The following is a 17288-nucleotide window of genomic DNA, read 5'->3' on the forward strand; positions in this document are numbered from 1 at the left end:
TGGAAACATAGCAAACAGTTAATTATTCGGTAACACTTTACTTGACAGTACCGACATAATCGTGACATGACACTGTCATAACTATGACATGACACTGTCATGAATGTGTTATAAACCTTATAAACAAGTCATAAACGTTTATGACTTCTGTCATTAAGTGTCATTCGGTTTTGGTCATGACAAGTTGACATTAAATTTGTTTGGGATGTCTTTGTCATGACAACTTGACATAAAAGAAAATCCACCTCTTTTTGTATTCATGACATGTTGACATAATGATTATTATAATTAGATGTGCAAGGTTAGAGACCAATTCCAGCACTTGGTCAGATAGATGTGTGACAGGATATTTCACAAAACTGGCTGTCATGACACAATTTGGTTGAAAGAAACCCAAATTTCTGATATAGAAACTTTTTCGAAATGGGTCAGATTTGACAATGGGACAACAGGATGGTTAAATAAAACTACACCGGGCCTCAGTGACATCATGACACCATGACATCATCAAAAAACTCCACAAAATAGCCCATATGAAACAGACTTTTTACATTAAACTTTAATCAAAATAAGTTTTGTTTCACCCTTAAAATGTGACGCACTTCTGCTCTGAGCCTACATCCATATTTAGCAGATTCTCTACAAACTTCAACTATTTGACTCGAATGGAGAAATGTATGGGATATATACATATACTAATCTATATAATATATTCTGTGGTTTGTACTTTTCAGCTGAGAAACAGAATCAAAATAGAACAATAAGGTGTTATTATTTCAATAAACAGAGTATGTGCAGTGGAGAAGAGTTGGCTCATATCCTGTCAAATATGTTAAGACTTTATTCAGATTTAATTTGTATTGTGATTAGGCAGAGTACAAGTACAGAGCCTATTTACCCTTTACATATATAAAGATATATATATCTAAAAAGGTAGAAATAGGAGCAAGAAATAAAGTGTTTAATGCTCAAAATGTTAGGGAGCATCAGAGCAAATACTGGCAGTAATCAGAGTAAATACTACAGAAGTTAGTAACTCAGAGTAACTTAGAGAATACTGGCAGTAATCAGAGTAAATACTACAGAAGTTAGTAACTCAGAGTAACTCAGAGAATACTGGCAGTAATCAGAGTAAATACTACAGAAGGTAGTAACTCAGAGTAATTCAGAGTATACTGGCAGTAATCAGAATTCAAATTTGACCAGTTCTCAATACTTCAATATCAGAAATATGGATTTGTTTTTAACCAAATTACTCAAAAAATTAAGTTCAATTGCAAGTACTCGATTACTATTTTCATTGAATTTTGGGTATTCAATTTTATAGCATCTGAAATGGTTTCAAAACCTGACTAACTTTGACATACACACGTCTGTTATTCTCCACCAACATAAAGTACGTTCCTCTAATATTAGTCAAAATCATTCATCATCAAAATGTGGAAAAAAGTGACCGAAACATTGAAAAAAGTGATGAAAAAAAGAGACAAAAACGTAAGAAAATATGTAAAAAATATTTTTAAAAACGGTAAAAAAGCATTCATTTTGACCCAGAAGGACAAGTACATGGTCGACCAGAAGACAACAGGAGGGTTAAAAAAACTTCCAGTGTCAGGAAAATCAATTTTAGTAAACAATAAATGAGTCCCAAAAACTGTAGGATAGTGCCAGAATATTTATTTGGGGTTAAAGGACATTGTGCGCACCAGGAAAATCAATTCTGTAAAAGAAATATAAATCATTTTAAAGCTTTAATCTTAGTGCATTCTACCAAATATTTTCATCTATCAGCGTTAATACATTCAAGATCAATGTTAAATCATTTCAGAATAAAGAAGCAGAAGATTTTAACAAGAGACTGCAGCCTTTAAGAATTTTACTGTTGAAACTGATTCTGTGATCAGTTTCTAAAAAGGTTCGAGGGGGCTGTCTTTGGTTTGATGAGCCTGTACATTAGTCAGCGACACCTTTCCTCCGAGATTTCGGAAGACATCCAGATGAATGTAGTCGTCCTCTTCTCCAACATGAACCTGCAAGAAGAAAAGAGGAATACGAGAAACACATGTATTCATGTTGATCTTGTGCTGTTTAGCAGTGAAGATATGGTTAACTGGTGTTTACTGTCCTGCCATGCTTCAACTACACACACACACACACACACACACACACACACACACACACACACACACACACACACACACACACACACACGGTTTAACTGCATGTCACAAATAATTCAACCTGTATATTAAAGACATATCTATTTACCTTGATAAGGTAGTTTATTCCATCCGCATCATCTTGACTCCTGTACTCATTTGCCATGAATTCCTCATACTTATTTCCTGTATTTTTCTCCACTTGGGGCTTCACCTGTGTATGAAGAAAATAAATTGGATGTAAATTCAGACCTTGGGTGTTGAAGTTGTAAAGAATGAAGGTAGATAGAAGCTCACCTGATCACAAATCTCCTGAATTTCCTCATTGGCGGGCTCTGGCGGCAAACTGTGTTCTCCGAACATCTTTGCGATTGTGTCAAGGTCCGTTCAAGCATGTATTTATAGAGAGTGATTACACTCTCCCCCGCCCCACCCCTTCCGGAGAGCTACATCTGACAGGTGGTTCCCCTGCATGTTGGGTGGAGCTGTATGAGTAACCACAACCCTCACATGATTGGGGTCACTTTTGTTCCTCTCATGAAGTCCTTTACAAATTCTGTTTGATGATTTTCAACAAAAAGACGTTTCAAATCTTATCATTCAGATTTTATTGTTGTACAGAACTAAAATTCAAAAACTTATATTGTTTTGATGTGAAATGATGATGCACCATTAAGAGTGTTTACCTGAACTAAAACATTAACAGTGTAGGCTTCTCACATAAACATTTCATTAAAAAAAAAACAATGTCTAAGTCTTATGGCAGAATATTTATTTGGGTTTAAAGGACATTGTGAGCCAACAGGAAAATCAATTCTGTAAAATAAATATCAATCATTTTAAGGCTTTAATCTTAATGCATTCCACCAAATATCTTCATCCCTCTGCGTTAATACATTCAAAATCAATGTTAAATCATTTCAGAATGAAGAAGCAGAAGATTTTAAGAAGAGACTGCAGCCTTTAAGTATTTTACTGTTGACACTGGTTCTGGGATCAGTTTCTAAAAAGGTACGATGAGGCTGTCTTTGGTTTGATGCTCCTTTACATTAATCAGCGAAACATTTTCTTTGAGATCTTGGAAGACTTCCACATGAATGTAGCCCGTTTCTGCAACATGAACCTGCAAGAAGAAAAGAGGAAAATTAGACGTCTAAACACATGTATTCATGTTGATCTTGTGTTGTTGAGCAGTGAGGATGTGGTTAACTGGTGTTTACTGTCCTGCCATGGTTCAACTGCTCACACACACACACACACACACACACACACACACACACACACACACACACAGGTTTGTTTCACTATCTTTGTGGCGACCTATCATTGACATAATGCATTCCCTAGCCCCTTACCCTACCCTTAACCATCACCACTAAATGCCTAACCTTAACCCTTACCCTCACCATAACCTCATTCTATCCCTAATCCTAAAACAAATCTTAACCCTCAAACAGCCCTTTAAACTTGTGGGGTCCAGCATTTTGGCCACACAAAGCTGTCGGGACCCCACAAGTGTACTGGAGTCCCAGTTTTTGGACCCCACGAATATAGTTAAACAAGCTCCCCCCCCCCACACACACACACACACACGCACACAGTCCTGCCATGGATCAACTGCATGTCACCAATAATTCAACCTGTATATTAAAGACAACATTTTTACCTTGATAAGGTATTTTTTTCCTTCCCCACAATATTGACTCCTGTATTTAACTGCTATGAATTTCATATACTTCTTTCCTGTACTTCCCTCCACTTCGAGCCTCATCTGTGTATGAAGGAAATACATATGATGTAAATTCAGACTGAAATGCAGATGTTCGGTGTGGAGGTTGTGAAGAATGAAGGTAGATAGAAGCTCACCTTATCACAAATCTCCCGAATTTCCATAGTCATGTCTAGTGTCTCACCGTATAATCCGTTTGCCATTGTGTCAAAGTTGAAGTTAACAGAGAAGTCCACTGTCTGCTTTTACGTGTCTCAACTGTTCATCACATGAGCATGTATTTATGGAGAACCCCCCCCCCCCCCAGAGAGCTACCCTCCCTGCATGTTGGGTGGAGCTGTATGAGTAACCACAACCCTCACATGATTGGGGTCGGTTTTGTTCCTCTCATGAAGTCCTTTACAAATTCTAATTGAGGATTTTCAACAAAAAGACGTTTCAAATCTTATCATTCAGATTTTTATTGTTGTACAGAACTAAAATTCAAAAACTTATATTGTTTTGATGTGAAATGATGATGCACCATTAAGAGTGTTTACCTGAACTAAAACATTAACAGTGTAGGCTTCTCACATAAACATTTCATAAAAAAAAAAAACAATGTCTAAGTCTTATGGCAGAATATTTATTTGGGTTTAAAGGACATTGTGAGCCAACAGGAAAATCAATTCTGTAAAATAAGTATGTTCGCCTGAACTAAAACATTAACAGTGTAGTCAAATAAACAATTTCTAAGTCTTATTATATTATCATAGTAAATTCATGTTACTAAGTCAACAGCTTGTTAAAAAGATGAGAAAGCGACATAAGTATATATATATATATATATATATATATATATATATATATATATATATATACTGTATATGTGTGTTTTAGACACAGATAGACTATGCTAGTAGTAATTATGGTACAAAATGATTTGAAATTATATATTTTTTTAATTGAAAAAACTTCTTTTTGCATGAGGGAGGACCCCTAAACCCCCCCCCCCTGCTAAAGTAGTATATTTACTTACATATTTCAAATACTATTTAAGTAGGTTGGATATATTTATTCGCTTCTTGTTGTATATTCTTTCCTGAGTTTATTTCTTGAGTAGTGTGTTCTTATTCTATTTTATTTTAGCACAGAAATTGGGATGTTTTGAGAAAGCTTTACTCAAACATGAACCCAAAGTACTCATGGTTGAATTAGTCATTACTTTTTGCTTACAGTTCAGTTTCAGTTCAGCCTTTTTGATACCACACCCGAGTACGCAGGAATGTGTCTAATGCAAGCTACTGTAACTAGTCATGTGACTTTGTGTCAGGACTCTTGATCTCTTTAATGGCAAACATGCCTACATATGTGCAAAGACTTTTTCTCTGTAAAATAGTGAGCAAACTGACACCCACTAATCTCTCATCATTCTGTTCTGGGTGCATTCAATGGAACAAAGTAAAGCGCGTTCGTTTGAATCATCAGAGCTTCAGTTCCTAGTAGTAGCTTTACATTTACCCCCCGACTCATAAACAACATGCAATTAAGGAGAGCGTTAACTTTTTACAGACACACACACAGACACACACACACACACACACAGAGACACACACACAGACACACAAAGAGACACAAACACACACAAAGAGACACACACAGACACACACACGCAAAAACACATTTTAACCATTTTTTTATGTCCACATGAAGAAATTGATACAGGGACACAAATATTACAGATGCAGTACAATACATACGCAAACTCATGGACCAGTGGCATGCAGCAGGTCGTCACAATATCACTTAATAAACCCAATACTCAGTTAAGGGTATAAGTAGCAGCGTCTTTGCCATATGTGGCGGCTGCCAATAATAGCAGATATGGCACAGTACTTTGCAAGCTGTTTAGCCATCTTTTTGGCCATCCCAAGTTGTTGCAGCCCTCTTACTACAAACCTGTATGTGTATCCTAGGACACCTGTAAAAACAGTTTTTTACTGTTTTTACTAGCAGTAAAAACACCAAAATGCTCTGTTTTCCCAATGACATGGTGTCTGACCTGGCCCAAAGAATCCCGGATATCGTGGCAGCACACCCAACTGTGAAGAACATTATACTGCATAAAGTATATTTATGTTCTAAAGCAACAGTCTGAAGTGCAGAAACGTGACTTTATTGATCTGCTGAACACAGTCAGCTCAATAAACGCAACAAGCCAGGAGTAAAGCTGTTCACCTCCAACCTACTTTACTTTCTGCGCCACACATCTGCTCCCTCGGCCAAGGACACGAGACAAGAGGAATCTAAACAAGAGGAAGCCATAACAAATCGGGGGGAGATACAAGAAATCTCAACCCCCCTCTTCACCCGTCCAACACTCACCCTTTCCCCTCCTTCCCCCTGCCACATGTTGGAGTTCAGTGGCAGGATGAGGCAGCTGGTGGATACTGGAACCAAGTTTGCTATCCTTTCCTTCTCCCATCATTTGCCCCTGGCCAAAAGTAGAACCCCAGGCACCTCTGCCAGGATGGCAGCAAATTCACTCTCCCCAGACTAATAAGGATGCTTGTGTACGAAATGCAACAAGCTTTAACTGATATATGTCCGGTCCAGGCTGCATGCCTAGTGGCACTCATGATTTTGTCCAGGACAAGCCTGAGCCATGTGTATTACATTCTTCCTCAATTTATGTTGTGATAGGTAATAGAAAAAGAATGTTGAATCTACTAAGTAAGAAGAAGCACTTAACTGCAAACTTAGCAAATTTAGCATCCATTCCTCGTCAGCCGCAGTCTGTCCTAAAAAATGAAACAGATCATTCTTTTAACACGCTAACGCTAGCGTTACTAAACGTCAGGTCTTTGGCTGGAAAATCATTTTTAATCAATAATTTCATTATTAAGCACAATCTTGATTCTCAATTCTCATTGAGTCAGCTCCCCCTAACTTCAGTTTTATGTGTGAGAATAGAGTGAATGAGAAAGGAGGTGGAGTCAGCATTTTGTTTAATGACTCATTCCAATGTATGCAACTATCTTATGGAAATTTTACTTCTTTTGATAATGTGGCTCTTCAGATAAGGTCGTCCCCTTGAGTTATATTTCTAAATATCTTCAGGCCACCTAAATACAGTGCAACATTCTTTGATGACTTTACTGAACTGCTCTCTATAATCTGTATTAAAGGACAATTCCGGCGCAAAATGAACCTAGGGGTTATTAACAGATGTGTAACCACTCTGTCGCTCTCTGGGACATGGTTTCATGCTAATCAAATGTGTTTGTAGCTTGAAAGACGCTAGCGTGGACCGCTGATTAGCTTACAACGCTAGTATTTGGGGCACAGGGAAAGTAAAAACAAATCGCTATTTATAGCACTAAAAAGGCTGAAAATATCACCAAACTTCAATGGTAGCATAGTGAGGGTCCCTACATGTTAACACAAGCATTGAGAACTTTGTAAGTGTACCGACAGTTTATTGAACGAAGAGCTGCGGGAGCTCTGTGAAAGGGCTATAACTTTTATTCTTGTTTTATAGTCGTTTTTATGTAAAGCACTTTGAATTGCCCTGTTGCTGAAATGTGCTATACAAACAAAGCTGCCTTGCCTTGCCTTCTACTCCGCTACATTTCAGAGAGAAATATTGTACTTTTTACTCCACTACATTCATCTGACATTTTTAGTTACTATTTACTTTACACATCAAGATTTCTGCACACAAAACATGTAATTAACACTTTCTACTATGTTTTAATACTTTAACTACATTTTCATGATGATACACACTTTTAGTGACGTAACATTTTAACTGCAGGACTTTAACTGTAACAGAGTATATTTATAGTGGTATTAGTACTTTTACTGCAGTACAACATCTGAATACTTATTCTAGCACTGTTGACAACAATACAAGCAGACATAGTGTTGACCATGGTAGATGATAGGGGCTTGCTGCCATTCAGTAAACAGTTTACTTTGAGTTGAAGATTATAGAATATGTGATTAATTCCTAGGTAACATATTACCTTCATTAAAAAAATCTTTTGCCATATTATAAGTCAGAAAGAAAAGTCGGGAGAATGTCTCAGAGACAGGAAGTCATCTTTTATAGAAATGTATATTTAGCTGGGGTCTAATTTATAAAAGTGGAGTATGCATAAAACGGGGCTGAACGCTTTCTTTCGTCATCAAAATGTATCTCGGGGGGGATACCACTAGTTGATGCTGTGATTTTGGCAAGGTGTTAATCACAAATTGTCGTAAACATATAAACTCTGTGGTGATCCAGTGCGTAATGCTGCATGATGGCCCTGCTGGCCCTGCAGGAGGACTATGCCAATGGAAGAATCAGGAGAGAAAGAGTCTTCAGGGACCACAATGATGACTGGCTAATATGCCGATTTAGATTCCCTAAAGCTGTGTTCTTGGATCTCTGTACTGAATTGGGTCCAGTACAGAGGTAAACGCGCCGGAACCGTTTTTCCTATGTTTTTAAACGTTCTTTTATTAGTTTTTTCTTTACATGCTTGAAGTAGTGAACTGATCATTTATTTAACTTGTGAAGAGTGTTGTAGGGAACAATTCACGTCACTTTGTTTTAAAATTTGGTTGAATGAAACCCACATTTCAGATACAGAAACATATTGAAAATGGGTCAGATTTGACCCGAGGACAACAGAGGCCTGTACTACGAAGCAAGATTTGGTTATGAGGTAACTTCAGTTTAAACCCAGGGTTTTCTGTCTCACGACGGTGGATCAGTTGTTACCGGGTTAAATCGCTGTGGTAACTTATGGTGAACACCTAACCTGGTTGGGAGCAGGTTATTTTGGAAATTAGAGATCAACCAGTGTAAAAGCACCGCCTACTGACCAATCAATACTTGACTAATAATGGCGTCACCGTTCTTAGAAGAACAGGTGGAGCTCGGTGCGCGGAGAGAGAGAGAGAGAGAGAGAGGGGGGGGGGGTGCGCTCAGAAAAGTTAAAACATTTAGAGACCGACAACCCCATTAACATTCCCTGATGGGTATTTTTATGAAAGATATAGATTTTCAGCGAATGGAATTACATATAGGCTAGTTGTTCTTGAGTCATGTGTTGCCAATGCGCAACACTGTTTGAATTATGTTTTTATATTTTTTTAATTTTCTCTCACGATCGCTTTCCACTGCCAGGGTTGCAACTGATAATATAATAGGCTAAAGCAACAGCAGTTTATGGAAAGGACAAGTGTAATTATGGTCAGATCTTGTGCACGACTGATGGGAAAGTAATATTGATAATTCTTGTAATTTACGCACTTACTTTAAATGAAGGAAAGCTGGCTTTCCTTACTGTTTTAGGAAGTAGTGACTGTATTGCATTTTGCCTGTAAAACCGTGTCTGGGTTCTTCATATTTATGTAGAATTATAGTTTGCTCTTCTTCTGTAAAATATGCGGCTCTGGTAGATGTTTGCGATTGGTCGTGCTGTGCTAACCCCGCCTCTTTTATGTGAACGCGCATGTCACTGGATTGGAAAACCCTTGGTTGATTGAACTAGTTGTTAACCAGCGTCGTGACACAGATTATGTGGGACCGCGGTTGTTAGGTTAGGTGAAGCCCGGTAACTGAAAGAAATCCAGGGTATGTTGATCTTGATTCGTAGTACAGACGTCTGGAGGGTTAAACTGATAAACATCATCATGTGTGTAATTCAAACGGGATCTAAACATCCTCTGTCTCTCTCAGTTCACTCCTCAAATGGGGGAGTTTGTCTGTTTTATGTGTAATTACTGTACTATGACTAACTGGTAGCATGTGTTTGATTGTCCTGTTACTGATACTTAGAATATCTGCGATCTAGATGAATGTTTTTATATCTACGATGAGAAGTGTGTGAATATTTGTAAAAAAAGAGAAGTTATTTTATGGAGGTAATATAAGTGAAGTGCCTTTATTTTTTACTCCTGAACCTTTTTATGTTTAAAATCTCTGAGGTAATAAAATGTTTAACGTGACGTTGTTGTTGTTGTTTGTGTGTGTCGACACATTTTTGGTTTTTTTTGTTGACACTTTGGATGTTTTCTTTTTTTTAATGTTTTTGTTGCTTCTTTTTTTTTTTACGTTTAACACTTCTGTTTAAACACCACTAACACCAACTTCTTATAGTTTTACACTTTTTTCTGGACCATGCTCAATAAACCATTTATATAAATTTCTACCTAATTTGTGAGTTAAAAAAGCAGAAATTATGAATGATTTAGACTAATATATACAGTTTTCTACAATTTTTGGCCATTTCTGCCTTTATTGGATAGGAAAGCTGAGATATGAAATGGGAGAGAGATGGGGGAAGACATGCAGAAAAACTGTCAGATGTCGGATTCAAACCCTGGAATTTCTGCATCGGAGAACAATCCACTGTACGTGTATGCCTGCTCTACCAACTGAGCTAACCAGCCACAGATCTAGACTAATATTAAAGGTCCAATGTGTGGGAATTTCTCCCATCTAGCGTTGAGATCATATATTGCAATCAATTCTCTCGCGCCACGCAGTTCAAAGTACGTATTACAGCTATGGTAGCCGTCACACTTCAAAAAGCTGGTTTCTTGCTCTTTTTAATATCCTTTTTCTTTTTCTGGGCGAAGACTCCTGTTCCTGAAATTTGGATTTTTTTGAATACGTGTGGTCCTCCATGTTTCCTTCTTCAAACTTGCCGGGGCCGGGAAGCTACGATACCCGTTAGCAGCATTAGCAGCACTTGTGAGTTTATCATGTGACCACGAAAACATGAAAGGCAGAGCAGTATGTCCTGTATGTCCCTTACCGGCTAACATATTTCAAGATGGAGCATGAATATGGAGCATCTACCCCAGTTCATGCGAATGCAAATGTAACATTTCAAGCCAAAAGGAATACTTGGAATTGATGGTGGCGGTAAATATTCATGATAAAGGACGTTTGTGAACGGGCAACACAGATTTAGATAATGAACAACGAAACAGATTACACACTGGACCTTTAAAGGTTTAGTCAGGATATAGGGGGTGAAACACCGTCCGTGTTATTTTGGGGTAATTAATAATTAGGTTGTTAAAAATAAATCATATTTCTCATAAAGATATTTAGACAACAGGAGGTTTAACCCTCGTGTTGTCTTCACGTCAACAAGCAAAGTTTTTTTTCAACGTTTGTTTTTTTTAACACTTTTGTGGCTCTTCAACTTGTTTTTGTCACTTTTCTCAACATTTTTATGTTAAGTGTTTTATCACTTCTTAAATATATAAAATTGAATAAAACACCAAAATTCAATGAAAGTATTGAACTGATCATTTATTTACTTTTTTATGGAACCATCCACGTTATTTTTTCTGACAATTTGGTTGAAAGAAACCCAAATTTCTGATATAGAAACTTTTTGAAAATGGGTGAGATTTGACCATGGGACAACAGGAGGGTTAAATAAAACTAGACCTGGTGTGTGGCATTAGAAGACACCATGACATCATCAAACAACTCCACAAATAGCCCATATGAAACACACTTTCTACATTAACCCTCCTGTTGTCCTTGGGCCAAATTTGGTCAGTTTTTAAAGTTTCTATATCAGAAATATAGGTTTCTTTCGACCAAACTGCCCAAGAATTACATGGATGTTTCCATACAACATTCTTCTCAAATAAAATTAAAGATCAGTTTCAGTTTCTTTCATTACATTTTGGGAGTTTTATTCAATATTATAGCATATTTCTGTGTAAAATTAGGTTTATTGACCATGAATTCCAAGAATAAGTATGAAACTAGTGTTTATAATTTGGTGTTAGTGATGTATATATACACTGGTGAAAAAAAAAGCGTAAAAAACTGTGACAAGAAGTGATAATCAGACAAACAAAGCGACAACTGAAAACTAAACAAAAGGCGACAAAAACGTCTAAAAAGTGCCGGAAGCCTACAAATAAATGTTGAAACATTATTTTTGTAGCTGGGAGGACAACACAAGGGTTAAACTTTCGTTTCACCCTTAAAATGTGACGCACTTCCGCTCCGAGCCTACATTCATATTTAGTAGATTCTCTACAAAAAGAACTATTATTATTTGATTCGGTTCAAACATTATATCAACCTGTTGGTCGACTATTTGACTCGAATGGAGAACTGTTTGGGATATATACATATATTAATATACAGGTGCTGGTCAGATAATTAGAATATCATGAAAAAGTTGATTTATGTCAGTAATTCCATTCAAAAAGTGAAATTTGTATATTATATTCATTCATCACACACAGAGTGATATATTTCAAATGTTTATTTCTTTTAATTGTGATGATTATAACTAATGAAAATCCCAAATTCAGTATCTCCGAAAATTAGAATATTACTTAAGACCGATACAAAAAAGGATTTTTAGAAATGTTGGCCAACTGAAAAGTATGAACATGAAAAGTATGAGCATGTACAGCACTCAGTACTTAGTTGGGGCTCCTTTTGCCTGAATGACTGCAGCAGTGGCATGGAGTGGATCAGTCTGTGGCACTGCTCAGGTGTTAGGAGAGCCCAGGTTGCTCTGATAGTGGCCTTCAGCTCTTCTGCATTGTTGGGTCTGGAGCATCGCATCTTTCTCTTTACATTACCCCATAGAAAATCTATGGGGTTAAGGTCAGGCGAGTTTGCTGGCCAATTAAGAACAGGTATACCATGGTCCTTAAACCAGGTACTGGTAGCTTTGGCACTGTGTGCAGGTGCCAAGTCCTGTTGGAAAATGAAATCTGCATCTCCATAAAGTTGGTCAGCAGCAGGAAGCATGAAGTGCTCTAAAACTTCCTGGTAGATGGCTGCGTTGACCTTGGACCTCAGAAAACACAGTGGACCTGGATTATTTTGTGTCTCTGATACTTCCACACGCATACAAACTTTGAAAAAAAAAAACATCCATGCTGTTTAGAGTGAGTATGTGTTTCTAAATGTGTCCTGCCTTCAGTCTCTGGGTGAGCTGTTCAAAATCTGCACGGCTTTGTACGTCAGTAGCCGAGACGAGGGGTCTAGGGGGCTAACCGTTAGCATGCTAGCTCGTTCTCAATGGCAAAACACTGCTACAACACATACAAATTCACCCTAATCTACAAAAGAAATTGTATAGAACTACTTCCATGTCCCTGTTCTGCAGGTATTCCAAGCAAAGTTGGAAGTGCACCCTAGTTTATAATAAATCTCCCGGCTAATCCTGCCTTGTACAGGCCGAAGTTGGAGCTAGCCCATGTAATCCTTACCTAGCTACTGCGCATGTGCGACTGACAACAGAGATGTTACAGAAGTTAAGAGGACTCACTCTGTAGCTAAAACAGAAACATGACAGCATGTGAAAGGAGCTGCAGCAATGTGCAGTAGAACAAAAATATGGTGTTTTTTGAAAATTAAACCATGTAAACCTATTCTGGTACAGCCTCAAAATACAATTATGAACCTGAAAATGAGCAGAATATGGCCGCTTTAAGACTTTATTCAGATTTAATTTGTACAGAGTACAGAGCCTATGTTTCCCTTTACATATATAAAGATATGTCCTGCATAAATTGATGCAGGACATTGATGAAAAGGTAGAAATAGGAGCAAGAAATAAAGTGTTTAATGCTCAGAATGTTAGGGAGCGTTAATCAGAGTAAATACTACAGAAGGTAACTCAGAATAACTCAGAGAATACTGGCAGTAATCAGAGTAAATACTAGTACTATACTAATTCAGAGGGGTATTCAATTTTATAGCATCTGAAATAGTTTCAAAACCTGACTAACTTTGACATACACACGTCTGTTATTCTCCACCAACATAAAGTACGTTCCTCTAATATTAGTCAAAATCATTCATCATCAAAATGTGGAAAACAGTGACAAAAACATTGAAAAAAGTGATGGAAAAAATTGATAAAAACATTGAAAAAAGTGACGAAAAAAAGAGACAAAAAAGTCAGAAAATGTGTAAAAAATATTATTAAAAAAAAAAGGTAAAAAACTGTTTTATATAGTAATTTCATCCAAGAAGGACAACAAGTACATGGTCGACCAGAAGACAACAGGAGGGTTAAGAAAACTTCCAGTGTCAGGAAAATCAATTTTAGTAAAAAATAATTGAGTCCCAAAAACTGTAGGATAGTGCCAGAATATTTATTTGGGGATAAAGGACATTGTGCGCACCAGGAAAATCAATTCTGTAAAAGAAATATAAATCATTTTAAAGCTTTAATCTTCATACATTCCACCAAATATCTTCATCTCTCTGCGTTAATACATTCAAGATCAATGTTAAATCATTTCAGAATAAAGAAGCAGAAGATTTTAACAAGAGACTGCAGCCTTTAAGAATTTTACTGTTGAAACTGATTCTGTGATCAGTTTCTAAAAAGGTTCGAGGGGGCTGTGTTTGGTTTGATGAGCCTGTACATTAGTCAGCGACACCTTTCCTCCGAGATTTCGGAAGACATCCAGATGAATGTAGTCGTCCTCTTCTCCAACATGAACCTGCAAGAACAAACGAGGAAAATTAGACGTCTAAACACATGTATTCATGTTGATCTTGGGTTGTTGAGCAGTGAGGATGTGGTTAACTGGTGTTAACTGTCCTGCCATGGTTCAACTACATGTCACAAATAATTCAACCTGTATATTGAAGCCATATCTGATTTACCTTGATAAGGTAGTTTATTCCATCCGCACCATATTGCCTCCTGTATTCATTTGCCATGAATTCCTCATACTTATTTCCTGTATTTTTCTCCACTTGGGGCTTCACCTGTGTATGAAGGAAATAAATATGATGTAAATTCAGACCTTGGGTGTGGAGGTTGTGAAGAATGAAGGTAGATAGAAGCTCACCTGATCACAAATCTCCTGAATTTCCTCATTGGCGGGCTCTGGCGGCAAACTGTATTCTCCGAACATCTTTGCGATTGTGTCAAGGTCCGTTGAAGTGAACAGAGAAGTCAACTCTCTGATTTTACGTGTCTCAACTGTTTATCACATAATATGTATTTATAGAGAGGGATCCCCCCTCCTCCCCCCCCTCTTCCGGAGAGCTACACCTGGCAGGTGGTTCCCCTGCATGTTGGGAGGAGCTGTATGAGTAACCACAACCCTCACATGATTGTGGTCACTTTTGTTCCTCTTCAGAATTCCTTTCCAAACAAATATTGTTTTGATGTGAAATGATGATGCACCATTAAGAGTGTAGACCTGAACTAAAACATTATCAGTGTAGGCTTCTCACATAAACATTTCATTCAAATAAACAATATCTAAGTCTTATAGCAGAATATTCATTTGGGGTTAGGAATCAATTCTGTAAAAGAAATATAAATCATTTTGAGACTTTAATCTTAATGCATTCCACCAAATATCTTCATCTCTCTGCGTTAATACATTCAAAATCAATGTTAAATCATTTCAGAATAAAGAAGCAGAAGATTTTAACAAGAGACTGCAGCCTTTAAGTATTTTACTGTTGAGACTGGTTCTGGGATCAATTTCTGAAAAGGTACGAGGAGGCTGTCTTTGGTTTGATGCTCCTTTACATTAATCAGCGAAACATTTTCTTTGAGATCTTGGAAGACTTCCACATGAATGTAGTCCGTTTTTGCAACATGAACCTGCAAGAACAAAAGAGGAAAATTAGACGTCTAAACACATGTATTCTGTCACGATTGTTAGTTCTGTTCTGTTTCCCGTTTTATTTTGAAGTCCGTCTTGTCTCCATTGTCCTGTCTAGTTTACTTGACAGTTAGTTGAGTAGTTAGTTTACTCCTGTCTTTTGTTTTCCCGCCTGTTTGATTGTTCTGCCCTGCCCTGATTTGTTTCACCTGTTGTGTCACCTGTTTCTTGTTAGTCCTTGTTTACCTGTGTATTTAGTCTCTGTGTTGTCTTTATCTTGTTTGGGAGCATTATGTTTCTGTTGCTGTTCATTCTGTTTGCCGTGTAGTTTGTTGCTGTGTGTTCTGTGAGTGTGTCTGTTCTGTTTGTTCTGGAATTAGTTTATTCCTGTTGCTTTCTGGACACTTTTGGTATGTACTTCATTTTTGTTTATTAAATCATCTAAACTGCAATTGGGTCCAAGACATTCCTGACAAACTGTGACGTATTCATGTTGATCTTGTGTTGTTGAGCAGTGAGGATGTGGTTAACTGGTATTTGCTGTCCTGCCATGGTTCAACTACTTGTCACAAATAATTCAACCTGTATATTAAAGCCATATCTATTTACCTTGATAAGGTAGCTTATTCCATCCCCACCATCTAGCCTCTTGTATTGAACTGTTATGAATTTCACATACTTCTTTCCTGTTCTTCCCTCCACTTGGGACCTGATCTGTGTATGAAGGAAATAAATATGATGTAAATTCAGACTGAAATGCAGTCCTTCGGTGTGGAGGTTGTTAAGAATGAAGGTAGATAGAAGCTCACCTTATCACAAATCTCCCGAATATCCATAGTCGTGGATACTGTCTCACCGTATGCTTTGATTGTGGTTGCCATTGTGTCAAGGTCCGTTGAAGTTAACAGAGGTCAGCTGTCTGCTTTTACGTGTCTCAACTGTTCATCACATGAGCATGTATTTATAGAGTACCCCCACCCCCACCAGCGAGCTACCTCCCCCTGCATGTTGGGTGGAGCTGTATGAGTAACCACAACCCTCACATGATTGGGGTCGGTTTTGTTCCTCTCATGAAGTCCTTTCCAAATTCTAGTTGAGGATTTTCAACAAAAAGACGTTTCAAAGCTTATTCAGATTTTTATTGTTGTACAGAACTAAAATTCAAAACCTAAATTGTTTTGATGTGAAATGATGATTCACCATTAAGTGTGTTGACCTGAACTAAAACATTAACAGTGTAGTCAAATAAACAGTCTAAGTCTTATGTAGGTGTTCAAACAAATTAACACACCTGTTTCAAATTAATAATCAGTTAAGTAAAGTCATGTTACTAAGTCAACAGCTTGTTAAAAAGACGACAAAACATCAGTCACCCAAAGTGTTGTTGTTGAACCTCCACCTGCAGCATATCGTGTGTTCTGGTGCCTTGTGTGCTTGGCCACTCTTTTAAATAAAGTAGTAAAGTTAAGATTGAACATTATCGAACATAGAATGCTGCCATGTCAGAGCGGCCAAAGCTTCAAGCTTCCCCGTACTTTTTGGCAAGTGACCTTGACAGGGTGGCCAGAGCTTCTTTTGCAGATCAAGTCGGTGGCGGTGTGTACGTACAGTAAATCCACAAATGAATAGAATAGAAACAAATCTCTTCAGATAAATAAACTAAGACAACATAGTGATGTCTGAAGTCAAACAAATAAGTCTACAGTAAAATGATTAGAAATTATATATATTTTTTTATTTTTGCATGAGGGAGGACCCCTAAACCCCCCGCTAAATACGTACCCCTAAGT

General features: G+C 37.5%; 2 protein-coding genes across 3 annotated transcripts; both read right to left on the reverse strand.

Annotated features, from left to right (window-relative positions):
* Positions 1-1660: 1660 nt before the first annotated feature.
* On the reverse strand, positions 1661-4151 carry LOC144521448 (cystatin-A-like). 2 transcript variants are annotated; one of them, XM_078255995.1, is made up of 6 exons: positions 4026-4151; positions 3826-3930; positions 3175-3282; positions 2457-2522; positions 2269-2373; positions 1661-2030 (listed from the first exon to the last, which is right to left on the reverse strand). In XM_078255995.1, exons 1-6 carry the CDS (start codon positions 4089-4091, stop codon positions 1908-1910), a joined length of 573 nt encoding a protein of 190 aa, XP_078112121.1. In that variant the 5' UTR covers positions 4092-4151; the 3' UTR covers positions 1661-1907. The 2 variants fall into 2 exon arrangements, with proteins under 2 accessions (XP_078112121.1, XP_078112122.1); XM_078255996.1 differs by lacking the exon at positions 3826-3930.
* Positions 4152-14003: 9852 nt separating this feature from the next.
* LOC144521449 (uncharacterized) lies at positions 14004-16415 on the reverse strand. The gene is made up of 6 exons (XM_078255997.1): positions 16308-16415; positions 16108-16212; positions 15390-15497; positions 14728-14793; positions 14540-14644; positions 14004-14373 (listed from the first exon to the last, which is right to left on the reverse strand). Exons 1-6 carry the CDS (start codon positions 16377-16379, stop codon positions 14251-14253), a joined length of 579 nt encoding a protein of 192 aa, XP_078112123.1. The 5' UTR covers positions 16380-16415; the 3' UTR covers positions 14004-14250.
* Positions 16416-17288: the final 873 nt, after the last annotated feature.

Source organism: Sander vitreus, chromosome 8 (assembly GCF_031162955.1).
Source record: "Sander vitreus isolate 19-12246 chromosome 8, sanVit1, whole genome shotgun sequence".
In the NCBI taxonomy this organism is placed as follows: domain Eukaryota; kingdom Metazoa; phylum Chordata; class Actinopteri; order Perciformes; family Percidae; genus Sander; species Sander vitreus.

Excerpts from the sequence above, each read along its gene's own strand:
- LOC144521448 (XM_078255995.1), bottom strand. The coding sequence starts at position 4,091 with ATGGCAAACGGATTATACGGTGAGACACTAGACATGACTATGGAAATT. Across the intron at positions 2,523-3,174 it reads AAACCAAAGACAGCCTCATC|ATGTTCGGAGAACACAGTTT; the intron begins GTACCTTTTTAG and ends ACAATCGCAAAG. Across the intron at positions 2,374-2,456 it reads TTCAGGAGATTTGTGATCAG|GTGAAGCCCCAAGTGGAGAA; the intron begins GTGAGCTTCTAT and ends CTTCATACACAG.
- LOC144521449 (XM_078255997.1), bottom strand. The coding sequence starts at position 16,379 with ATGGCAACCACAATCAAAGCATACGGTGAGACAGTATCCACGACTATG. Across the intron at positions 15,498-16,107 it reads GAATAAGCTACCTTATCAAG|GTTCATGTTGCAAAAACGGA; the intron begins GTAAATAGATAT and ends TTGTTCTTGCAG. Across the intron at positions 14,794-15,389 it reads AAACCAAAGACAGCCTCCTC|ATGTTCGGAGAATACAGTTT; the intron begins GTACCTTTTCAG and ends ACAATCGCAAAG.